This window comes from Scyliorhinus torazame, chromosome 9 (genome assembly GCF_047496885.1).
Source record: "Scyliorhinus torazame isolate Kashiwa2021f chromosome 9, sScyTor2.1, whole genome shotgun sequence".
Classification (NCBI taxonomy): Eukaryota; Metazoa; Chordata; class Chondrichthyes; order Carcharhiniformes; family Scyliorhinidae; genus Scyliorhinus; species Scyliorhinus torazame.
The window spans coordinates 82,286,044-82,312,965 of record NC_092715.1 but is presented as its reverse complement, the minus strand read 5'-3'; the positions used below and the strand labels follow the sequence as shown (position 1 = coordinate 82,312,965).

Below are 26,922 nucleotides of genomic sequence, written 5' to 3'. Positions count from 1 at the left end.
GGTTTGAACTGCCAGGTTAGAAATTAACATGGACGGGCGGGATTCACCGACTCCCCGCCGGGTCGGAGAACCGCCGGGGGGGGCGGCGTGAATCCCGCCCCCGCTGGCTGCCGAATTCCCCGGCGCTGGGGTTTTGTCGGGGGCGGGAATCGCGCCGCACCGGTCAGGGGCCGGTGGCAGCCCCCCCCCCCCCCCCCCCCCGGCGATTCTCTGGCCCGCGATGGGCCGAGTGGCCGCCCGGTTTCGGCCGGTCCCACCGGTGTAAATCACAACAGCTCCTTACCAGCGGGACCTGGCTCCACGGGCGGCCTGCAGAGTCCTGGGGGGGTGGGGGGGTGGGGGGGATCTGGCCACGGGGGGAGGGGGGGGGGGCCCCCACGGTGGCCTGGCTCGCGATCGGGGCCCACCGATCCGCGGGCGGGCCTGTGCCTTGGGGGCACTCTTTCCCTCCGCACCAGCTGCTATCAACCTCCGCCATGGCCAGTGAGGAAAAGAACTCCCATGCGCATGCGTTGGGATAACGGCAGCACACGCTGGCCCTCCCGCGCATGCGGCAACTCGCGCCGGCCGGCGGAGGCCCTTCGGCGCTGGTTGGCGTGGCGCCAAACACTCTGGTGCCGGCCTAGCCCCTGAAGGTGCGGAGGATTCCGCACCTTCGGGGCGGCCCGACGCCGGAGTGGTTCACGCCACTCCTCGGCACCGGAGTGGCCCGCACCGCCGGTTGGCGGAGAGTCCCGCCCGTGATTTATTGAAGAATGCTCAGTACTCCAATGGGTTATTTTGATCCGTCTGGGAAATATTTTTAGCCAGACAAGTTCAGTTCCTAGAACAGACTTAAATGAAAGAGTGTGATACACATATCGGATGATCCTGGGCCTTTTGGGTGAATGCATCCATCTGTAATCTCTGTTCTTTGCAGACTTTTGTGTTCTCAGCCCAGCAATAGCTGAACTGCTGGGTTCCGAAAGGTTCTATTTTCTGGGTGCGATTAGTGATTGGGAGCACAAGAGGGGGAGGGAGGTGAGCTCAGCCATGATGCTCTCATTGGGTAACGAGTTTGCTGACTCTCACCTTCAAGGTGCAGGTGTGATGAATGGCTGCTTGAGCCAAATGTCAGAAACCTGTTGGAACCCCGAGTCAGATATCTATAGGCAGGCCCGGGGAACACAGGTGATGACATTTTGTCACATCAAGTACATTTTTGCGAGCACATTCAATTGTCTAAGAAGCAGGGTTCAGAAGATAATGCTGTTTGATAAGGTCATGATGTATTTGGACAAGAAATCACCGAATGTGTGTTTGAACAATTATGATATCATGGATCTGGCCATGAGGAATAGCATGAGCTAACACAATGTTTGCCTTTACTACTACTTCTTTAACTCAGTATTCATCAGATGGTTATAATACTCCTCTCTGGTTAGGCTGGTAAAAACCCGACAAGATGTTCCAAAACTGCTGTCCTTTGCTGGGGAGCTGCAGAGTGCCGGTTCCATAAACCCACCCCTGCTCAAATAATTTGTGTTGGGTAAGGACCGGATGGGGGCACCTCTGCAATAGCTAAATTTGTGCAGAGCCTATAACATAGGAAATGGTCCCAGGGCAGCGCGGTGGCACAGTGGTTAGCACTGCTGCCTCACAGTGCCACGGACCCTGGTTCAATTCCTGCCTTGAGGAATTTTCTGCGTGAAATTTGCACGTTCTCCCTATGTTTGTGTGGGTTTCCTCCCGCAGTCCAAAGGTATGCAGGTGAGGTAGGGTTATGGGGTTACAGGGATAGAGTGGAGGGAGTGAACCTAGGTAGGGTGCTCTTTCAGAGGGTCGGTGCAGACCTGAAGGGCTGAATGTTCTCTTTCTGTGCTGTAGTGGTTCTATGGTTCTAAGATGCTTCACAGGATCATTGTGAAACAAATTTGATAGTGAGCCACAAAGAGAAAAAAGGGCAGATGACCAAAAGCTTGGACAAAGAGACATGTTTTAAGGGGTGTCTTAAAGGAGGAAAGAGATGTTAAGAGGCAGAGAGGTTAAGAAAAGAATATGCAAAGCATAGGGCCTCAGCAGTTGGAAGCAAAAGGCCAAGAATGTGTTGGAGTTGGGGGTGGGGGGGTTTGTAGCACTGGAGGATGTTAGGGGTCAGGCCAGGGATTGGATTTGCAAACAAGGATAATAATTTTTAAATCGAGGCATTACTTAACCAGGAGCCAATATAGGTCAGTAGACCTTGAGGTGATGGGTGAAGGGAATTGATGTGAATTTGGATACCAACAGCAGTATTTTGGAGAACCTTGTTTATATAGCCAGGATGCTTTGCAATAGTCAAATCTAGATATAAGGGTTAGGGTTAGGGTTATCACTGGTATCGCAGTGGTTAGCACTGCTGCCTCATGGCGCTGAGGATTTGGGTTCGGTCCCAGCCCCGGGTCACTGTCCGTGTGGAGTTTGCACATTCTCCACGTGTCTGTGTGGGTCTCACCCCCACAACCCAAAGATGTTCAGGCTAAATTGCCCCTTAATTGGGGAAAAAAAGAATTGGGTACTTTGAATTTAAAACATTTTTAAAGTCTAGATGTTACAAAGACACGAATGATAAACCTTAGATATGAGGAGAGACTAAAGAAATTGGGACTCTTCACTTGAACAGAGAAAGTCGAGGATGATTTGTTATGTTGTAGGCATAACATAAGCGGCTTCCTTGTGGTGCACTTGACAAAGGAAGGTTCAGACGTGGAGATAACTCAACGCGTTTATTAAACTATTTACACTTCTATTACTCGGGTTCGACACTACTGCTAATCCTACTATAGCTACCCAGACTGACTAACCAGTTGCTGCAATCCATGTGGTGGGAGTAATATTGCATCAACCCTGTGTCTGTACTCATTGACTGTCTACACTGGAAAGAGGCAGATCATGTGTGTGGTGTCCTTGAAAAATGGGTTGGTGTAATGCCCTCCTGTGGTCGTGTCACCTCTGTGTGTATCGTGAATGTCCATTGGTCGTGTCCTATCTAACTGATCTCTTGGTTGAGTGTGTGTATGTCTCTGGTGCTCCCTCTAGTGTCCAGCTAGCCTACATGCATTTACATTGATGCACATCACCACATCCCTCCTTTTTTATACATTACATATTTTCAGTTCACTTTGAGAAAATTGAACAAAGAACAGGTAGATAAGGTAAGGTATATACAAGTCATGGGGACAGTGATTAAACAATAAGTCTAAATCATTCGTGTGAGTCAAAAAACCATCAATCATCATGGTCAAATGTCTCTCTTGGTTATGAACGCCATCAACGTCCCTGTGCCACAGGAACCAAGAAGTGGTCAAATCACTTCGCTGTCTGATTTGGAGTCCCTTTCTTTTTCGATGTTTGTGATGATGCTGTCGGATGGCATCTTGCAGCTGATAAGGTGTTGATGTTGAAGAGGTACCATCAACAGCATCATTTGAGATCATGGATGTGCCATATGTTGAAGTTGGATAAGACTGTACAAGTGGCTGTTTAGCACAGGGCTAAATCGGTGGCTTTGAAAGCAGACCACGGCAGGCCAGCAGCACGGTTCGATTCCCGTAACAGCCTCCCCGAACAGGTGCCGGAATGTGGCGACTAGGGGCTTTTCACAGGGACTTCATTTGAAGCCTACTTGTGACAATAAGTGATTTTCATTTTCATTTCATTTCATTTCGTTTCACATACTGGTTCTGGCCACGTGCTGTGCAGGAAGGGTGATCCTGCTGAGAACCGTTGAAGCTTGTCGAATTGCAAACAGAATTGCTGCTCGCATAAATACCTGGTGATGGTGTGAAACTAGAACCTTGCATCTGATAGGAATATGCTATCTGGCCAGACTGGGGTGCAGCAAATCCTGGGCTGTAACTAAGGCATCCAGTCTGTAGTGCAGATTGCGCTTGCTGTATTCCTCCGTCGGTCTTGATTCCATTAGTGGCCAATCCGGTAGTGCTGGCCTGTTTGAGAATATGCTGCATAGCCTGCTGGCTGCTGCATGCCTGAATACTGGGTTTGTCCAGCATGAGCTGTCATTGGCTGCACTGCTGGTGTGGAAAGAATGTGTGGATATAGCGGTGGTGAATATTGGTGTATTCCTCTTGGACTGTAGCCGCTGCTTGTTATTACTGACTCAGTGTAATTGTTCAGTGAACCATCTCCTGTCGTTGTGGCATCTGCTGTCACCCTGAGCGTGCCATCACTGAGGTTGCGGCACTCCCTGTCTGGAGTAAAGTCCGGCTTACGTGAATCAGAGTCGGCGTTTGGTTGCTCCCCATCTGGAGTCTGGTCTGTTTTAACTCAGTCAGTGTTGGTTTGTTGATGCTCCCTGTCTGGACTCATAGCAGGTTCACTGGAGTTAGCTGAGATTTCTTGAAGATGCATTGACTTGTGGAGAGGTTTGAGTGAATGAGGGTGGAAGTATCATAGTGTCACCGGAGTCACCAGTGGTCTCACAGTCATCGTCGAGTGCCTCTGTACACACTAGCTGAGGTCTGTCACTTTGCACATCTTGCATACCGTGGGTAGAGCCTCAGTAGCTGCTTGTTGTTCACTTGGGTTGGGTAAATTGTCAGAGTCTTCATCTGGTGGTGCAAACAATGTGGGTGGACTGTCATTGTCTTGCTCTTGTCCTTCATTTGGGCTTGGACCTTCATCGTCGCTTTGTTCTTCACTGTAGCATGATAGACCGTCATGGTCGTCCTGCTGTGCACTGGAGCATGGTAGGCTGTCATAGTCTTCTTGCTGTTTACTTGAGCATGGCAGACTAGCATCGTCTAGACCTTCATGGTCTTGTTCCTGCAAGGACTGCGCATCGGAGTCTTGCGTTGCTTCTATCGTGGAGGCTGTCCACGAGCTCGCTGCAGAGGCTTGTGACACTGGAGTCATGTCTTGTGTGTGCAAGGACTGCACTCTGGAGTCTTGCGTTTCTTCTATCGTGGAGTCTATCCACGAGCTCGCTGTGGAGGCTTGTGACACTGGAGTCACTTCTTGTTTGTGCAAGGACTGCGGTGTGGAGTCTTGCGTGTCTTCTTTCGTAGAGTCTGGAACCCTGAGTGGTGCGTGGACCATGCTCTGTGTGGCAGCAGGCCGCTCTCTGTGGGCTTGTACCGCTCTCTGTCTCTTGGTTTCAGGCCGCAGCATAATCCTGCACTTACGTGTCGGGATGTCATATTTGCTGGGCTGAAGATCCTCAAATCCGAAGAATTCGTCGTCGGGGTCATCAATGTGCAACACGTCTAGTTGCGGTTCGGATTTGGTACTGGGGTAGCCTCCCAAGGTGAAAGGTTTGTCTGAGTCGTTGTCTTCTAGGACCATATCATCACTGTTTGCGTCAGAGCTGGCATTGGGCTCGCGAGGTCCAGAGAAAATGTAAAGGTAGGTTTCGAAGTATTCAAGGTTACAATCATCGGTTTGGGCGTAGGTAACTGCTTGTTGCAGGGTTCTTCGGTGGTTAATTTCATTTCCTGGTTCAATTTGAGGCATTGTGCTGTCATTCCATGTGAAAGAAGGTTGTTTTACAGCTTTAAAAGATTTTTTCTTTAATTTGGGACGATTCCCCTTTAAATGGGCGGGGTCCGGGGCCTCTGCCTTCATGACGCATGTGGCATCATACATAGGAAGCGACTTCTGTTCCTGTACCGGGAGCCGTTTTCGCGATTGCGCATGCACGGCGTCTCGTGCATGTGCAAACGGACATTCCCTTTCTGTGCGCTTCTCGTGCAACTGCGCAAGTGCAGTCCCTTTAGAAAGATGGCCACCGATCAAAATTGTTCTCTGCTCCGGGATCTCGGCATCGTGGTGAGTATTGGGACTTCTCTTACCTTTTCTTGCTGGTTGAAGTGTGTTTTCCTCACAGTATTGGCCAAATTTGTCCAGATCTGCCTGGAAGTCACTCCTGTTTTGCCCTTTGGAGAACTTGAATTTTTAAAAGATTTCTTCTGCTCTGGCACCGGCGATGGTGAGCAGAAGCTCTGTCTTTTCAACATTGGCCACGTCTTCCAAGTCGGCTGCTACCAGGAAGATTTCAATCATTTGCCGGAATACCCCGCCAGTTTTCGCGGAGATCGGCGTGGCACTGGAGCTGTTGCGGAACCCGGATCTCAAACATCTTGCCTGGGTATCGTTGCTGGTTGTCACTGTACGCTGAGGTATGGCAATATGGATTGAAACAGTTCACTGCTGGTACCATGATTTGTTATGTTGTAGGTGTAACATAAGCGGCTTCCTTGTGGTGCACTTGACAAAGGAAGGTTCGGATGTGGAAATAACTTCAACACGTTTATTAAACTATTTACACTTCTATTACTCGGGTTCGACACTACTGCTAATCCTACTATAGCTACCCAGACTAACTAACCAGTTGCTGCAATCCACGTGGTGGGAGTGATATTGAATCAACCCTGTGTCTGTACTCACTGACTGTCTCCACTGGAAAGAGGCAGGTCATGTGTGTGGTGTTCTTTATATATGGGTTGGTGTAATGCCCTCCTGTGGTCGTGTCACCTCTGTGTGTATCGTGAATGTCCATTGGTCGTGTCCTATCTAACTGATCTATTGGTTGAGTGTGTGTCTGTGATGTCTCTGGTACTCCCTCTAGTGTCTAGCTAGCCTACATGCATTTACATTGATGCACATCACCACAGAGGAGATCCCTTTTGTGTTCAAAATTACTACTTTGTTTTGAAGATAAATAGGAATAACCAATTTCCACTGATCAGACAGTAACAAGGGGATATAAATTTTAGATCATTACCCAAGGGAATGAAAGGGAGGTTAAGATGATTATCGTTATGTGGTTGTTTGTTAGGATGTGGACTACGTGACTAGAAATACTGATGGAAGCAGAATTAACATTAACTTGTAAAATGGGAGAAGAACACCGGGTATCTCTGTATGCAGATGATTTGTTGTTATATGTGGCGGACCCGGCGGAGGGGATGCCAGAGATAATGCGGATACTTGGGGAGTTTGGAGTTTTTTCAGGGTATAAATTGAACATGGGGGAAAGTGAGTTGTTAGTGGTGCATCCAGGGGAGCAGAGCAGAGAAATAGAGGACTTACCATTGAGGAAGGTAACAAGGGACTTTCGGTACTTGGGGATCCAGATAGCCAAGAATTGGGGTACATTGCCTAGGCTAAATTTAACGCGGTTGGTGGAGCAGATGGAGGAGGACTTTAAGAGATGGGACATGGTGTCCCTGTCACTGGCAGGGAGGGTGCAGGCGGTTAAAATGGTGGTCCTCCCGAGATTCCTTTTTGTGTTTCAGTGCCTCCCAGTGGTGGTCACGAAGGCTTATTTTAAAAGAATTGAGAAGAGTATTATGAGTTTTGTGTGGGCCGGGAAGACCCCGAGAGTGCGGAGGGGATTTTTGCAGCGTAGTAGGGATAGGGGGGGGCTGGCACTACCGAGCCTAAGTGAGTACTACTGGGCCGCCAATATCTCAATGGTGTGTAAGTGGATGGGAGAAGAGGAGGGAGCGGCGTGGAAGAGATTGGAGAGGGCGTCCTGCAGGGGGACTAGCCTACAAGCTATGGTGACGGCGCCGTTGCCGTTCTCACCGAAGAAATACACCACAAGCCCGGTGGTGGTGGCTACACTAAAAATTTGGGGGCAATGGAGACGGCATAGGGGAAAGACTGGAGCCTCGGTGCGGTCCCCGATAAGAAATAACCATAGGTTTGTTCCGGGGAGAATAGACGGGGGATTTGGAGCATGGCAAAGAGTAGGGGTAACACAATTGAGAGATCTGTTCGTAGATGGGACGTTTGCGAGTCTGGGAGCGCTGACGGAAAAATATGGGTTGCCCCAAGGGAATGCATTTCGGTATATGCAACTGAGGGCTTTTGCGAGGCAACAGGTGAGGGAATTTCCGCAGCTCCCGATGCAGGAGGTGCAGGATAGAGTGATGTCAGAGACATGGGTGGGGGATGGTAAGGTGTTGGACATATATAGCGAAATGAGGGATGAGGGGGAGATCATGGTAGATGAGCTGAAAGGGAAATGGGAAGAAGAGCTGGGGGAGGAAATTGAGGAGGGGCTGTGGGCTGATGCCCTAAGCAGGGTAAACTCATTGTCCTCGTGTGCCAGGCTAAGCCTGATACAATTTAAGGTGTTACACAGGGCGCATATGACTGGAGCACGGCTCAGTAAATTTTTTGGAGTAGAGGATAGGTGTGCGAGATGCTCGAGAAGCCCAGCGAATCATACCCACATGTTCTGGTCATGCCCGGCACTACAGGGGTTTTGGGTGGGGGTGGCAAAGGTGCTTTCGAAGGTGGTGGGAGTCCAGGTCGAACCAAGCTGGGGGCTGGCTATATTTGGGGTTGCAGAAGAGCCGGGAGTGCAGGAGGCGAAAGAGGCTGATGTTTTGGCCTTTGCGTCCCTAGTAGCCCGGCGCAGGATATTGTTAATGTGGAAGGAAGCCAAGCCCCCGGGTGTGGAGACCTGGATAAATGACATGGCAGGGTTTATAAAGTTGGAACGGATTAAGTTCGTTCTAAGGGGGTCGGCTCAAGGGTTCACCAGGCGGTGGCAACCGTTCGTCGAATACCTCACAGAAAGATAGAGGGACTGGAAAAGAAGAAGACAGCAGCAGCAACCCGGGGGGGGGGGGGGGGGGGAGGAATCAGAAGGACTCTCAGGGATGTTATTGTATATGCATAGGTATTTGGTATATGTAATTGTATATTGGATTGTTGGATTGTATTTTTGGAGAGTATTTATCGTGGACAAGGCAGTTGCCATTTAGTTTTGTTTTTGATTTTGTTCAAATATTATTTATTTATTTGTTTAAAACTGGCCATTGTTATTTATATTGTTTTATTGATGTATAAAGGAAACACTATGTACTGTTATGTTTGGCCAAAAAATCTTGAATAAAATATATCTTTAAAAAGAAACTTGTAAAATGGAAGTGGATACATGTTTCAAAAAAAAATTAATAATAATAATCTTTATTGTTACAAGGAGGCTTACATTAACACTGCAATGAAGTTATTGTGAAAATCTCCTAGTCACCACATTCCGCCGCCTGTTCAGGTACACAGAGGGAGAATTTAGAATATCCAATTCACCCAACATCACGTCTTTCGGGACTTGTGGGAGGAAACCGGGGCACCCGGAGTAAACCCACATAGACACGTGGAGAACATGCCGACTTCACACAGACAGTAATCCAAGATGGGAATCGAACCTGGGACCCTGGAGCTGTGAAGTAACAGTGCTCAGCACTATGCTCCCGAGCTGCCCAATTGCGAGTGTGCAGGAGCAGGGGCTGATGGAATGGGAATTAAATCAAGTCATTACTCCAAAGATCCAGACAGCTAAACCGAATGGTCTCCTGCTGTCTTGGAACAAACTATTATACAATTTACGTCATAACATGATTAATGACACCGAACAATATTATTAAAAAAAGAGTTACAAACTGTGCTGAAAACCAAGGATTTTAAATGATTTCTGCCAGCGTAAAAACTCTTTTTATCCCCCCCCATCACTGACTCAATCACGTAATACAAATCAGAGGATCTCTTGACTAATTTTCCATGCAGTCATCATTACACACGCTCAAACTGGCCAACCACACTAGACCAATTATACTGCATCGAAAGCAAACAGATCATCAAGGAGGTTTTTCTTCTCTGAGGGAACCAACTGAGAACCTCTCCCACTGGGTTTCGTCTCAGAGTGGGTAAACCTGGCTGTCACATATGCCAGGGTTCTGTGCAATGCCGAGGGAGTTCAGTGTCTCAATTTACACTTGCAGTATTGGTGATCTAAACGATTTTACCACATGCAGGGGTGACTCACCTCTGCATAAAAGCTCAATTGTATCGGCGACTGCCTCTGGAACACATTGTACACCTCGGCAGCAGGCCCTGGGAATGGCTCAGTGCAGAAAATCTATAAATATCTCTGCCAGATCACTAATAGTATTTGGCAGAGAGGACTGAACGTTTTTTTGGGTTGCACTCAGAAACAGGCTTGAAAGGAAAGTGGCATTTTTTACACTGAAATACCTTATATAGTCAAACAATGCTGATAATTCAAACAGCGCAATGTGTAAAGTCAGCCTTTCATATGGATGTGCAAAGAATTTTAAAGGAAAAGAATTATGTTCGGAACATATGTCCGCCAAGTTGTTAATAATGGGAATTGTTTGATGTTTTACGCTGCAACAGGAAACTCTTTTTTAAGTAACATGTTAGTGTCAATGGTGGAGTTTCTTTTGGCTCTTCATTACTCGGTTAAGCTATAACTCTTAGTGTCTATCTATTTCGGTATTAGTAGTTTACATTCAAATTCAAGGATGAACAGCGATGAGGATCATTCTGATTCACAACATTGTTGGACGAATCACAATGATGCAGCTTAGCAACTAGGCATGAGCACAAAACATTGTTCAAACTCACCCCCCCTACACGAGTTAAGAACATTATTTAGCCAATTTATTTTCAGAGTTAGGGTGTCACTGTGCACATGTTAAGAGTGCTGTGTGAATTCCACTTTCCCTCCTTACAATAGTTTTCTTGCTTTTTTAATCCTTGATAGTCTGGGGAGGTGAAGGTAGCCTCATGCTGGGTACATGGCCCTCAGACATTAGTGAGGATGTCGAGCCGTTTAATTTCTGGCACCGTAATATATTATGTGGCTGTAGTGAGAATGGGACATGTTATTATTAACATTGAAGCATGCACGTCTGCCTAAACCATTGCCATCAATTAGACAGATATATGGGGTCTTATTTTTGCTTATGTACTCAAACCACTCTATAGTAATTTCAGTTCTTCAAAGCATGCAGTGAACAAGTAATGAAATAATGAATACCACAAGTCATAACTACCTTTACTGGGACACGTACCAGTTCTTGACAGTGGCACGGTGGCACAGTGGTTAGCACTGCTACCTCACACGCCAGAGACCCGGGTTCAATTCCAGCCTTGGGTGACTATCTGTGTGGAGTTTGCACATCCTCCCTGTGTCTGCGTGGGTTTCCTCTGGGTGCTCCGGTTTCCTCCGACAGTCCACAAATGTGCAGGTTAGGTGGATTGGCGGTGATAAATGGTCCCTTAATATCCAAAGGTGTGAAGGTTAGGTGGGGTTATGGGGATAGGGTGGAGGAGTGGGCCTAGGTAGGGTGTTCTTTCAGAGAGTCGGTGCAGACTCGATGGGCCGAATGGCCTCCTTCTGCACTGTAGGGATTCTATGAACAGATGCCCATTTTTTAATGTGGTTTTACAATTCCTTCTCTGGATTACTCAAATTTCTGTTCAAAGAGCAATCCAAACCAGAGGTTGGAGTTTACATGAACTCTCTTTCTGAGTTACTATCGTTTCGCAATTACACGTTATTATATTACCGTGCAAATGTATTATGTAATCTTAAGCACTTATTTTATGCGCTTATATTATTGAAGACACTCACCCATCTGTGGAATAAATCTGACAGTGCAGTTTTCATAACAATCATGTAGTTAACAGTACTAACATTTGTCTGGAAGCTGGTGATTAGCCCACACTGCCTGCTCATAGATCCCTTAGGGGGTTCTCATTTGAAAGATATGAAAGTGAAGAAATCTTTTGAAGACTGACCAGAGGGCTCCCATCGGTCCAACGGAAATCATGTTCAAACATTTTGTCATTTAGGCCAATCCATTGGTAGTCCTGGCCAATACCTATGGGGCAGATAGAACAATGAAGGATGTATTTAATAGCAATTCCATGTATGGAAATGGTTAATCTCGTAAAATCAGGAAGTCTATATATATAAATATATAGCATTTCTTGCTCTGTAAATTTTAAACAAAAATCTAAATGACTGGAAGTCTTTCATCCAATCTTGCTGGGATTTCTATCTTAATACATGTGAACTTCTTTCTTCTTCGTTTATTCTCTTACCTCTTTTCCTCCTCTCTTCTTCTGATGGTAAAAATTTCTTCCTATCAACACGATTGCAGTAGTTCAGTTATTTCACATTACTGGTTATCAGAACCATTCTAAATCTATTACTGAGGTACTTTTACCAGGGCCTTGTTAAATCCCTTATCCAGGTCCTGGATATCAGGGCCATGTTAACTCTACAATTCAGGAACTGTTATCAGGATCGTGCCAACTCTGTTTTTTTGGTACTGTAATCCGTGTTGTGCTAAAGTTGTTAGATGGTTCATTTTTAGAACATTTTTTGAGGTGCATTGTCTACCCTTATTCACAAAATACCACTCCTGACTTCTGTCAGCTGCAGGCATTGAGAAAATTAAAATAAGTACGTGCTTGGGATTGGATTTAAAAAGGAAATGAATCAAATACATGTGAAGCCCTTTCACAGGTATTTAGCACGCCGTTAGCCTGATTGATATATTGCATTCACAAAAGGTTTACCTATTGGGAACTAAAATTACACTTGTTGAGAATTTTATCTGTGCATTAACATAAACACTGAATGAAGGGTTTTCAGTGGAATTTCAAGGCCTTTATATTTACAGTGAAGTACATATATAGACTCTCAAAAGCATAGACTGGTTAATAGTACCAAACAAAATCTATTCTGGTCCATGGGTGATTTGAGTCTCTGGGACTTCAGATATGCACACCTCAATCGGTTTGAGTTTCATCATGTCTCCACTGGGCTGCCAGAAGCATTTGTGGAAGTGTGATGGCCCCCTCTGGAGGGGGTAAAGATCATTGACATGCTCCAGCTGGTCCCACCTCCTGCTCGCTAACAATGAAGTTCCACTGACAGCAGTCATGAGGAAGGAAGTGACCCAGTGTCTGTGTCATGCAGACGAAAGGAGAGGTGCGCTGGCATGCAACCTCTGAAAGAACAGGGCTAAAATATCTTCACAGATCTTGTACGTGTCAAGACAATTTTGCATGCTATTTTCTTGCACTTTTTTTTAGTACTTTCATGTTTGAGCTTTATCGGGGTGTGGCCTTGAATCTATTTCTTCGTTGCATGGTGGATCCATAACATTAGGAGTTGGTTCTTGTTCTTACTACTAACATTGAATTACTTTACTCAAAAGGAAAAAAAGAGAAATAATCCTCTTTTAGCTAAAGATAAAAATACTGCAAATGCTCAGTAGGTCGGTCTGAAAGAGAAAGGTCAAAATGTTGGATATGATTGGCCATTATAACTGGCCAGAACATTAACTTTCTCTTCCTGAACTGTTTGTATTTTCCCTTTTTTCTCCTTCAGATTTTCAGCATTTAAGTATTTTCCTTCCTTAGTTTTGCTTTCTGCTCTGGTAGACAGCTGATGCGTAACAACCAGATTTAATTGTTTCCCTTTTCCATTTGATGCATGGATACAGAACCCACATTCATGATTTCACTCTTTGCAGTCAGGCTCAATATGCTAACTCTGTTACTGGATGAAAACACACTCAGTTCTCCTGTGCATATCTTTTTTTTTTGAAAGATCCATTTCAGAATTTTCATGGTACATACGGTTCACAAAAAGTTGCTCCTCATGGGTGAGGATACTGGACAAGTGGGCACCCTGCAGCCGACATTCCTTCTCCGCGTCTTCCCAAGCTCGTCGGTGGCCAAAGTATTTGTAGCAGTGTCCTTGGAATTTGTGCCAGCCAAAGTCGCAGACCTCCGTATCTGACAATCAAACCAAAATCCCACCAATCAACGGCAATACATTTCCAGACTGTTTCAATAACCCAAAGTGCAACAAATACTTTTCAGAAGATACAAATCATTGAAGTACTGAGGGGCACTGTACATGATGAAATAAATTAAGTTGAGTTATTCAAATGTCCCACAGTCCTAGATAGCAGAGTTAAAATGTGACAGAAAAAAATACATTTTCTGGTAGTAAGGAGCAATCTCATGAGTCTGTAAAGCCTTGTAACATGGAAAGGTGAAAACCAATAGGGTAACAGTTGCTTTTGAAGTCCAGTATGGTTCGTTTCTACAAGGAGGGGAGGGAAGAAGAGGTGGGGGTGTAGTGGTAATGTCGCTCGACGAGTAATTCAGAAACCCATGGTGATGTTCTGGGTTTGAATCTCCACCACAGCAGACGGTAGAATTTGAATTTAATAAAAATCTGGAATTAAAAACCATTGTCATAAAAACCTAATCTAGTTCACTAAATGTCCTTATCTATCCTGGCCTACATGACTCCAAACTCACAGCAATTCAAGCAAACCACTCAGTTCAAGGGCAATTAGGGATGGGCAACAAATGCTGGCCCTACCAACAACATCCACATCCCATTGAAGAATTAAAAAAACGTATGTTTCGTAAAAGGCTTGCATGATACACAAGTTACTGTTTCTTTCATTGAATTACTTTCAACTTTAACCCAAACTGGTAAAATATTGATTTTAGGAATATATGAATTGCATATGAAATTGTGCTGCTTCAACGTTTGTGACTAAATGCTTAACATATTCATATCCATTCTTTAAGCTAAATTAAATAGACTGCTAACCTGTTTAATTATGCATGAATATTCACATTGTATAATTACAAAGAAAACCAGTTTTAGGTCAAAACTGAGATGGTTGATTAAAGATGCAATGAGCTCCGTCTTACTTATGAGGTATGTGCTGCTCTGAGTGCAATACTTGTGTCTGCAGAGCTTCAAACAGTGCAAGTATTGGGTCACCAACATCAATTTCAATGACACATTTGGAGAGATACATCTAAACTGGGCCACCAAGGAGAATCATGGGCCCACACAGTGCAATGCAATTTTAATTGTGACATGTATTTTGTTAAGCAAAAATATTAAGCTTTATGGGCCAAAGGCAGGTATATGGAGTTAAGCCACAGATCAGCCATGATCGCATGAAATGGCGGGACAGGTTTGAGACGTTGAACACCCTACTCTTGTTCCTCTGTTCTTAATAAAAAGGATAAGGAGATATTTACAGGGAAAACATCCGAGTTGTCAGTTTCAAATAGGTCTTGGCAGGCAGGGCAATATCTGCACAGTTCTTTTCTTCTGAACCCTCTTCAGTGACTACTGCGGGAAAGTCATTGTGCAGACAGACGTCTGATAAGGAAAGGACCAGGGTCAAAGGTGTTGCCTCCTTTGGTCACATCTGCCACTGAAACTCATCTGTCCAGATTCATGCGTAAAAAACATCTGACCAAAAATTGCTGAGGACACGGGGCACCCAAACTGCAGAATGAACCATACAAAATAAGAGAGAAAATTGGGTTTGTTAACACCTCCAACGCCTGTGCCTCCAGCTATACTTCAATAGAGAATACATACAATATATCAATGACAAGACAGAATGCAGCTCAGTCTATTTCTTTTGTGTCATGATATGATTAAATGTATGCTGAACTTCAACCTCCCTACATGAGAAAAACAAGAAACTCTCCCTGGGACAATAAAGCAATAACTAATTAACAGCCAACTAGTTAAAGCAATTTGCACGCCTTGTATATAAGGAGATATATATATCCTTATAACTCGAGTTATAGCGAGTTTGATATAACTCGATGGTTTTCTAGGTCATGCTTGAGAACCAAGTAAAAGCCAGCCACGTAAATGAGGCTATTAAGAAAGAAACGCTCCTGACTGATGAGAATTCCATGTGGTGAGACTGTTACCTGTTCACTGCTATAATAGCAGAGTAGATTTTCCATTCAGTAATTAGCAGTTTCTAACTCAGCAGAACTCCTGGAGGCATTCAACTATCATCACCCCAATTACAAGCAGGTGCCCCCAGCTGTTAAAAATGGCCGAGGACACAGCAGAGCGTCGAGGTCCTGTAAGTGAACAATGACCACTTCCTGAGGGGTTTCTGTTTGCCTTTGCAAATCAGCATCTTTCTTGGATTGAAGGATTTTATTTGCAATTTTAAAGTACAACATTTTATAGAGGCAATAAATGCACCATCCACTTCATGCCAATTATGGGTTTATGTTTAATATCAGCCTTTGGAATCCTTAGTTACCAATGTGAGTGAAGACATTATTCATACCAGGTTAAAGTCAACTCAGCCAGTTCAGTGCAGAGAACAAAGTCTACCCTTTCTTCCACCAGCTGAGCACTTGTTGAAAGTTTTCTCTGCTTTCAAACCTACGTCAAGAGCTGTAATACTAGTCAAATATAAAAGAAGCTCTCAAAGCAGGAGGATTTTAATGAACAGCAATTTAAGGGGCAGCAAAGTGGAGAAAGGTTAGCACTGCTGCCTCACGGCACCGAGGGTCTGGGTTCGATCCCGGTCCCGGGTCACTGTCTGTGTGGCGTTTCCACATTCTCCCCGTGTTTGCTTGGGTCTTACTTCCACAACCCAAAGATGTGCAGGGTAGGTGGATAGGCCACGCTAAATTGCCCCATACGTGGGAATAAAAATTAATTCCACTTTTGGAAGCAACAGTAAGTTTGAATTATAAACAGCAGAAGTACCCCAGATCTTTAACAAGTAGTGAAGTGAAGGATACAGTGCACACCCTTAGCCCCCTCACACAAATGCATAAAGTAATGAAAACATATAATGGGCAGGATATTCCAGCATTGCTGGTGCCACCTGGCACTGTGACGCTGCCAGTATGGCACCCTGACAGTGCCAGCCTGGCACTCTGGCAGTGCCACCTGCATACCAGCCTGGCATTGCCATGGGAGGCACTGCCAATTTGCAGAGGTACTACCAGGGTGCCAGGCTGGCACTGCCAAGGTGCCAAGCTGGTATATTTTGCATGGCAGTGATTGGTCCGGGGTATGCCTTGCACAACTGTGGAGGGGTGCGGAGGGCCTGAGGACCCCTTATACTGAGTTGGGAATTTGGGGGTTGCATTGGGGGTTCGAGATATTAAAAATGGCGTGCCAATCTATCGCTGCACTGAGGAGTTCCGGCGAGCGGAACTCCTCAGTAAAGAAAACAGGGCTAAGTGCAACCTCATTGGGGAGTTCCCCGCTGAGGATCCCGATCTATCGAGATAGGCGTTAGATAGCAGGGTGTTTCTCGGTGCTCCGAGGCTGGGAGACACCCGGTTAATCTTGCGCGCTATGGGAATCTGTCCTCATTCTGGTAGATCACATCCAATATTTCAACATTGGCAAAGTGGTTGTGGTCAAATGAATTTGATGAGAATTTTGCGAAAAATAAAAAACATTTTAATAAAATAAATGGTAACAGAAATAATTCGAAAGACTTGTTTCTGCCAATAAAATGCTCCCATCAGTTTCTCCTCAAAGGCCAAGAATTCCTAATTTCTTTAAAGCCCGATTTTATGCATATCGCTTTCAATGTAAAATATTTGAGGAACAATTTTCTGCTGCCCAAATAAAATATTTCCCAATATGTTTGAAACTGTTTTGCCCTTTTATCTCGAATCACACAGTAATTCCTAAGAAACAGAGCACTCTCCCCCCCCAACAGTTGTTTCAGATTTATTGCCAGAGCCCGTTTAGAGACGTCTTCATCATCTCAGAGGAAGGAAGTGGAGTGCAACAATAAAGCCTGTGGTAACCCTGAAAAACCAGAAGCCATGTCTAAAGAGGGAAGGCTACCAACTACGCACTGGGGAAGAGAGGCAGGCTAAAGATGCCTGCGAGAATTCTGAAAAGACTTTTAGGGTATGATGTTCTTGTTTGCTAAGATGAAAAAATAAATAGATTAGACAGGAATTAAAACATGTGGGAAGGGAAATTTCAGAATGTAATGTCATCCAGAACAAATGCAACTTCCAGATTAAACTCATATTCCATACAAAAAGAATGAAAGATATTAGCCCCAACATTAAGTGAGTGGAGAGATTCCCTTTTGTGCTGTAAAACTGCAAACCTACTTCAAAAGATTGGGCTTTGAATTTTGTTTCACGGCAGCACACAGTTAATTTACTGTTATATTACTGCAAAATGCTATCCTGAACTTTTAGGTTCATAGATCCATAAACATTTGCAGGACGGAAGGAGGACATTCGGCCAATCATGTCCATGCCGGCCAACAAAGATCTAATTTACACTAATCCCATTTTCAGGCGCGTGATCCATAGCCATGGAGGGTGTGGCAGCACAAACGAATGTCTAAATACTTCTTAAATGTTATAATAATAATCTTTTATTGTCACAAGTATGAAGTTACTGTGAAAAGTCCGTAGTCGCCACATTCCGGCGCCTGTTTGGTAAGCTGGTACGGAAATTGAACCGAGAGTTCCTGTCTCAACCACCCTTTCAAGCAGTGAATCTTAGACTCTCACCACACTCTGGGTTAAAAAGTTACTCCTCAATTCCCCTCTTAGCTTTCTACCTCTCATCATAAATCTATGCCCCATGGTTATTGACCCTTCTACTTATGGAAAAGGTGCTTTCCTATCTATCCCATCTATGCCCCTCATAATCTTATATACGCTATCATGTCCCCTCTCAAACTTCGCTGCTCCAAGGAAAACAGTACCAGCCTACTCAATGATCCCACATAGCCCAGGGCCTCCAGCCCAGGCAACATCCTGGTGAATCTCCTCTGCACCCTCTCCAGTGTATTAACATACTTCTAGAACTGCACGCAGTTTTCAAGTTGTGGCCTAACCAGCTTTTTTTAGAGTTCCACCATGAACTCCCTGCTTTTGTATTCTATGCCTCGGTTAATAAAGGCAAGTATCCCATATGCCTTCTTAACCACCCACCTACCTGTTCTGCCACCTTCAGCGATCTGCTTTCACAACACAAATCAATCTATCCAATACCTGGGATTTCCCTGGTTTTTAAATAAAATTGCCTTTATGCTGGTGATCTGATAATGGTATATCTGGTGAACAAATTACTTTTTTTTAATTTGACCAGAACCCAGCACTCGGGAGTCACATTCGTTAAGAGTCAACAACAACAACTTATATTAATATAGGCCTTTGGACATTGTAAAATGTTCCAAGTCAATTTGTGAGCACCAATGTAAATAAGCTGTCTCCAAGTACTGTTGGGCTGAAATTAGTGCTCGCGCCTGACACTGTGATTGGCTGCCCCCCAAGAGTGCCGGTCAACTGGAGGGCTAGCCGCTCAGCAGCCTCAGCAGTGGTGACCCTACTGGGATTCTGGGCAAGATGCCCATACGCCACCTTCCTCACCACTGCCAAGGTGACATGGCAATGGAATGACGATGTACACGCAACCCCCTGTCATTTTCCTTACCTCCCACCACCCAGCCTGTCCCAGAGGGCTAGTTAAATCCAGTCCACTGTCTCAGACATATGTCGATGTTTGTCACCACTAGAAAACATTTTTTTTATCAGGTGGTGTGCTTTTGGAACGTGCCTGACTGTTTCTTGTGGGGTCAGTTTTGTTTACTTATTACTAGTCCATTGCCACCCTAACACTGGAAGTTCACTCCCAACGGTCACATGCACAGTATAAGTACATAAATATTTTTACAAAAGATTAAAAGTATAGATTTTTAGTGGATCTTTTTGCCAGTCAATAATGGGACCAAATTTATTGATGTAAAGGAAGGGTGCTTGTCTCTTTGTCGTAGCCTTGATCCATTATGGGCATAACAGCTAAATGTAAGTGTGGAGATGAGAGTAATTTCCTTCAGCATCAAATATTTGACCAATGAGTTCAAGCAAAACTAAAACCTAAGGAGTTATTTTTATACACAAGGGGATTCTAATTGTTAGAGACTGATTGTTGTAATTCCACATCACTCAAGCCAGTGTTCTTGGGCTAAGCATCTTCAGTTGCTTCGCCAATAATCTTCCATCCATGCGGAGGCAGGTTGATTGCCTATCATTCTACAATGTGCAGTTAGATTCGCAACTCTTCCAATAATGGAGCAGCCCAGGCCAGCCTTTAGTAGGACCTGCACAACATCCAAGCTTGGGCTGATAATCATCACACCACATATAAATATCAGGCAATGATCATATTCAACAAGAAAAGTCTAACCTCCTCCACTTGACTGGAGTTAATGGAATACTCATCATTCACCTGATGAGTCTTCTTCTTTGGAGATTATTCGCTAACAAGTATGATTGTCCACTTAACAAACCATGTTACTGGTCATGGGTTCTGTGAGTTCCTGCATGGGTTATGATCCCAATCCTGGAGCCCCACCTTCAACTGTACACTTGTCAGGTACTTCCGGGAGGTGGGGTCACTCCTTGGACTTAGGTCGCTGGTATTCCTTTCCCAGGCTCCTTTTTGGGGCCTCCTCTTGCCATCAGGTACCCTCAAAGAATTGTGTCCTTTCAATCAGGCACGTCTCTTCTGAGCAAGGGTCTCCCAAATGTTGATGTCTATGTTGCATTTCTAGAGGTAAGCCTTCAGGGTGTCTTTGAAGTTATTCCTCTGTCCTCCTCTTATTTGGGAGCCTTCTTTGAGCTGGGCGAAGAAGATTTGCTTTGATAGTCAGGACTCTGACATCTTAAGCACATGGCCAGCCCAGCAAAATTAGTTTTGGATAGTCATGGCCTCGGTGCTGGTGCTCTTTGCTCCTTCAAGGAGCTGATCGTAGTATGCCTGTCCTCCCAGCTGATGCGGAGAATCCGTTTCAGACAGCATTGATGGTACCTTCCCAGGGTATTGAGGCCTCTATACATAATCCAAGTTTCTGAGTCATGGAGAAGAATTGGGAGGATGACTGCTTTGTACTCCAGGATTTTGGTGTCAGCATGGATGTCACGGTCATCAAAGTCTCTAATCCTTAGGTATCCGAGGGAGGCACATGCGGATTGGATATGACGCTGCATCTCCACATCAATGTCAGCCTTAGGTAAGAGGTCATTCCCCAGATAGAGGAAACGTTCCACGGTTGTTAGGATTTCCCCATTGAGGTTGATGGAGGAAGAGACCGGATGTTGCCCTGGCGCAGGTTGGTAATGGACTCACTATTCACCTGATGAGTATAGCATTGGGAGCAAGAGATTTGCAACATTTCAAAGTCGTCCCCTCATCAATGCCCCTGAACTCAATATCCACCCTCTTCCCCAATGTACAATACACAGTATGTACTACAGTAACTCATCAAGTGTTCCAAGACAGCACCTCCCTGTCCTGTGACCAGCAAGAGAATGAATGTCATGGGATCACATGCACCTTCAGGTTCCTTCCAGGTCACACAATACTCCTTCAGGTCAAAATTCTGGAATTCCTTCCCTAGCATCATGGCAACCCCCATCATCACATGTCCACTGCTGTTTTGTTAGAACTACAGGAGATGAGCAATAAATGACCATTTTCCAATTCTCAGAAACGTTTAGTTAAGAAATAACCGATCAAACGGTATAAAAAAAGCTTAATGACTATCAACAACTTCTAATGGCCCGTTTGCAGCATCAACAGGCACATTTCCAAATATTTATTTTTGGACTTCTTTGCCCTTGTTGGTGCAACATGGATGTCAGTCAATTATACAATATTCAATCTCAAACACAGGTTTAAGAGGTTTAACACAGGCTAGTCAAAAAAGACCAGGCTCCATCTATTTCACTTTTGCCATCCTGGTGCTCGCTTACTACAATAATAATGGGAGTTGTTGACTAATCACAGCAATCAATCTTTATCAAATATTCTCCAACAGAGCCAGAAATAACACAACGAAAACACAAAGGGTGGAGAGCTATGAGAGCATAGCTCCAAAGTCACCTTTTCCCTACCAAGCAAGTTACACTCACCACGTGTCATGTCTCAAGTGGGGATGGGTGGCGTTGTGGTAATGCCACTGGATGAGTAATAAGAATGAGAGAGGACAGGAGTTCAAATCCTACGATGGTAGTTTGTGGAATTTAATTGATGAAAAATCTGGAATTGGAAGCTGGACTACTGTGATCATTGTTGCAAAAACCCATCTGGTTCACTAATGTCCTTCAAGGAAGGAAATCTGCCTTCCGTACCCACTCTGGCCTACATGTGATTCCACAACAATTTGGTTGACTCTGAAATGTCCACCGATATAGTGTGGCAAGCCACATAGTTCAAGGAGAATTAGGGATGGGCAATAAATGCTGGCCTTGCCAATGATGCCCACATTCCATGAAATAATGAGATAAAAAGATATATTCACATACTCCACCCCAAAATACAATTTAAAAAGATGTATCTCAGTTTCATTTGAATGAATCACTACTTGTACCATCTCCCAAGAGAGTCTGTTCCATAGTTTGAGCACTTACTTATTGAAATAATTTCCACAGATTTCAACAAAAATGGATGATTCTTTATGACTAATTTGGCAAAACATTTATTATTTAGTTCTTCATTTTTAAACATTAAAATGGTGCAACTCTTCCTGTCATTTATCAAAAATAGCAAATGATTAATTCATTAGGGCAGAGCGACCAGTTCTTTCAGGTTCGTTTTAAAGGATGTTTAAAATGACAGCGAGCTGCGTGCTTAAATAGGTAGATTGTCCTATTTAAAGATTGAACGAATGTAGAACATCACCGAAGGCTTTTCATTGGGATTCAAAATCTTCCTCGTTGCAAAGTGAAAGAAGACAAAAATATTTAACAATGCAAATCTCACCGAGTTTTACCCATTTGGTTCCTTCATTATTGGAAAAAAATAATGTCAAGGAATCCACTCATTATATACAAGAATAAGAGGGAAAGTTCTCCTTCTTTGAAGAAAGTGAGATGCAGCTGTGAGAAAACCTTTGCTGAATAAAGATGTCAGTTTGTTGGCAGTGGGTCCTCAGCATACAGCTGTATTGTTAATGAAAGTTAGTGTGATTTGATGTTCTGTGAACATTAATAAAGTTTGGTCAGCCCTGTCTCTCTCACACACAAGCTTGTTTAGGTAATGGAACAGTGCCTGAAGGGAGCCAAGGCCACCATTTAATTTAAGATGAACTGACAGACCACGTGGGTCCGATCAAGCCAGGCAGGAAACTCATTATGATAGTTGAAACAGACAATTAGTTAAAAGTAACCCATTACTTGTAACAATTCCATATAAGAATGAATTTTATATAGGTAAAAATAGGGCTGGTGAATAAAGCTTATTTCAAGGAATAGCAGGTAAGGTGATATAGTCCTCCAAGTTTAATCATTTAAAGACCGGCACAAATTAACTGTTTCCCTGAAGTTCTTCGGTTGCCACCATGTCATCAATGTCCAAACACAGAGTTACCAATGATGTCACAGAAGAAAGGAACTACGTGCAATGTAGTGTCTCGCCTCAGTCATTTATTTTTCTGTTTCGCGGTTTAGGAGTCTATTGCTGGGCAGATTTAACATGCACGTCGGGGATGCCCTTCCTTTAAGCACAGGACTGTATGGTTGGCTGCTAATGAAAGACTAAGCACAAAGGGGAGGGCAGCCCCTCCCACCCCTCCCAACTGGCTTACTCACTCTTCCAACTTCTTCCATCGAGCAGGAGATATAAAAGTCTGAGAGCACGCACTAACAGATTAAAAAACAGCTTCTTCCCCGCTGTTAGCAGGCTAAATGACCCTCTTATGGACTGATGGACTGATCTGATCTTTTGACCCATCTTCATCTGATGCCTGTGTCTATGTATTTACATTGTGTACTTTATGTTGCCCTATGATGTATTTTCTTTTCATGTACGGAATAATCTGTTGGAGCTGCAAGCAGAACAATATTTTTCACTATCTCAGTACATGTGACAATAAACCAATCCAATCTAATCCAATCCAATCTGACCTATAGTCCTCAGGGCTTGTGGCAATATTTACATTTTTTAAAAATGTTTTGATTCAAGGCGTTACAAACAAACAGAACCAAACAACTCCATAAACAACCAACACCCACTCTCCCCTGCTACCCTGACTCGCCCCCTCCTCACATCCACGTTACCCATTTTAGCCCCCTTACTCCCCGCTGACCCCTCAGTCCTTCTTAAAGAAATCAATAAACGGCTTCCACCTCAGGGTGAACCCAACCGCAAGGATTCTGCGTGGTCACTCACCCACACCTCCGCTTTCAGTGGCTCCGAGTCCCGCCACCTAAGTAAGATCCGTCTCCAGGCTATCAAGGAGGCAAAGGCCAAAACATTGGCGTCTCGCATCCTCTGGACTCCCGGGTCTTCCAACACCTCAAATATCGCCACCTCTGAACTCGGGACCACCTCCACACCCAGCATCTCGGACATCACATCCGCAAACCCCTACCAGAACTCCCTCAACCTTGGACCCAACCAGAACATGTGGACGAGATTCGCTGGCCTCCCCCCTCCCATCGCCCCCCCCCCCTCCACCCAACACCTACCCTCCACCCTCTCAAAGAACCTACTCACCATTGTCACCGTCATATGCACCCGATGTACCACTCTGAACTGGATGAGGATTAGCCTCACATGCAACGAGGACGTGTTCACACTCTGCAAGTCCTCTGCCCATGTCTCGGCTCCCACCTCCCCTCCCGCCCCCCCAGTTCCTCACTTACGCTTAATGTCTCCAACCAGGGCTCCTTCCCACTCCATCAACCCCTTATAGACATCTGCACGTTCTCCATGTCTGTGTGGGTTTCCTCCAGGTGCTCCGATTTCCTCCCACAAGTCCCGAAAGACGTGCTGTCAGGTGAATTGGAAAGTGGCGACTTGGGGCTTTTCACAGTACCTTCATTGCAGTGTTAATATAAGCCTACTTATGATAATAAAGATTGTTATTATTATAATTTCCCCTCCCCTATCTCATACCTCGACAGCACCTTGTCTTGCAACCCCAGGAGTGGCAACCCAGGAAAGGATGGCACCTCTCTCCTTACAAAGTCTCGAACCTGCAGGTATGTAAAGCCATTCCCCCGAGGCAACTTGTACTCTTCCTCCAGGTCCTCCTTCGTAAATTTAGCCCCTATAAATAGATTGTAAAATCTCTCAATCCTCGCCTGCCACCACTCCCGAAACCTCGCATCCAGCCCCGTCGGCTCAAACCTATGGTTATCGCAGATCGGTACCCAAACCGAGGCACTCTCCAACCCCAAGTGCTGCATCCAATGCACCCACACCCTTAGGGTCGACACCACCACTGGGCTCACAGAGTACCTGGCTGGTGAGAATGGTAGAGGCAACAATGCCCTTAAACCTATTGCCCTATACGATGCCCCCTCCAACCAACCCCATGCCTATCCCTCTCTCATTACCTATTTCCTAACCAGAACAATACTCGCCGCCCAGTAGTAATTCATCGTATTCGGCAGCGCCACCACCCCCCCCCTGCCCCCACACCCCTAATCCAAGAAAGCCCTCCTAACCCACCCCACACAAATCCAGCAATCAGCGTATTAACCTTCTTAAAAAACACCTGAGGACGAAGATCTGGAGGTTCTGAAACACAAACAGAAATCTTGGCAGCACCATCATTTTTATTGTCTGCACCCGCCGTGCCAGCGCCAGCACATCCCACCTCCTTAACTCCGCTTTTGACTAGGGGCTTTTCACAGTAACTTCATTGAAGCCTACTCGTGACAATAAGTGATTTTCATTTCATTTCATTTCATTTCATCTGCTCCACCAACCGAGCCAGGTTCAACTTATGCAACTGGGTCCAGCCCCACATCACCTTTAGATACCCAAGTACCTAAAAATCGTCTAAATGGCAACTCCCCTAACCTCCTTTCCTGCCCTCTAGTCTCAATGGGGAACACCTCCTCTTCCTGATATTCAACTCGTCTCCCAAGAACTGGCTAAGTTCCTCCAATATCCCCATGATGGTTCCTATACTGCAACAGGTCATTCGCATACAATGAGAGCCTGCGCTCGATGCCACCTGCGCGATCCCTCTCCAGTCCCTCAACACCCTAAGCGCCTTTGCCAGCAGCTCTATCAACAAAGCGAAGAGCAATGGGGAGGCGGGCACCCCTGCCTCGTCCCACAATGCAGCCCAAAGTACCCCAAACTCACTTGGTTCGATCCACACGCGCGACCAGTGCCTTATACAACAACCGGACCCAATCGATAAACCCCTGCCAAATCCAAATTGCCCCTGCACCTCCAGCAGATACTCCTACCCCACCTGATCAAACGCCTTCTCCACAACCATTGCCACCACTACCTCCACCTCCTGCCCCTCCGAAGGCATCACGATTATATTAAGCAACCTCCTCACTCCTGTTCGGCAAAACCCGTTTGATCTTCGCCTATCACCCCTGGGACGCAGTCCACGATTCGTATGGCCAAGACCTTCGCCAACAGCTTGGCATCTGCATTCAGTAGTGATAGCGGGTGGTACGACCTGCACTGCTCTGAGTCCTTCTCCTTCTTTAAAATCAGGGAGATGGAAGCCTGCGACAATGTCGGGGGTGGGGGGAGTTGGGGGGGCGCTTCATTATACGCCCTCACCAGCAGCGGCCCCAGGTCTACCCCAAGCTTTTTGTAGAACTCCACCGGGGCCTGTATCACCCCCATACTCTCCATCACCTCCCTCAACCCAATTGAGGCCCCCAATCCCTGAACCAGCCCCTCCTCCACTTTGGGAAATTCCAGCCCATCCAGAAACTGCCGCATTCCCTCCCCCCCTGGCCGGAGGCTACAACTCATATAACCTTCTATAAAACTACTCAAGCACCCCATTCACCCCGTCCGGTTCCATCGCCACCTTCATCATCCCTGAGTCTGCCAATCTCCCTCGTCACCCCCTGCTTTCTGAACTGATGGGCCATCATCCTGCCTTCTCCACGTACTCACACACAGCCCCTCTGGCCCTCCGTAACTGTCTAACCACCTTCCCCGTAGATACTAGTCCAAACTCCATCTGGAGCCCCTGCCTCTCCTTCAACAGCCCTGCCTTCGGCGCCTTCGATTATCTCCTGTCTGCACTCAAAGTCTCATCCACCAGTCTTGCCATCTCTACCTGCTTTCTCCCTAGCGCCCAAATTAAAATAACCTCCCCCCTAGACACCGCAATTGTGGGAGATTGTGTCTCCCACAATCGTGCCTCAGTTGGGCACAACCCTTATTTCTTTACTCATATCCATTATGAATGAAAATGGCTTATTGTCACAAGTAGGCTTCAAATGAAGTTACTGTGAAAAGTCCCTAGTCGCCACATT

The 26,922-nt window shown here is 45.4% G+C and overlaps 1 protein-coding gene across 3 annotated transcripts in view; it reads right to left on the bottom strand.

Moving 5' to 3' along the window:
• LOC140429353 (uncharacterized) overlaps nt 1-26,922 on the bottom strand; it is a 272,337-nt gene that overhangs the window by 24,046 nt on the left and 221,369 nt on the right. For all 3 annotated transcript variants that reach the window (XM_072516214.1, XM_072516215.1, XM_072516216.1), the window contains exons 12-13: nt 13,453-13,611; nt 11,599-11,681 (exon numbers count right to left, since the gene is read on the bottom strand). In XM_072516214.1, coding sequence (XP_072372315.1) covers nt 11,599-11,681; nt 13,453-13,611 — 242 coding nt within the window. The remainder of the gene's footprint in view (nt 1-11,598; nt 11,682-13,452; nt 13,612-26,922) is intronic.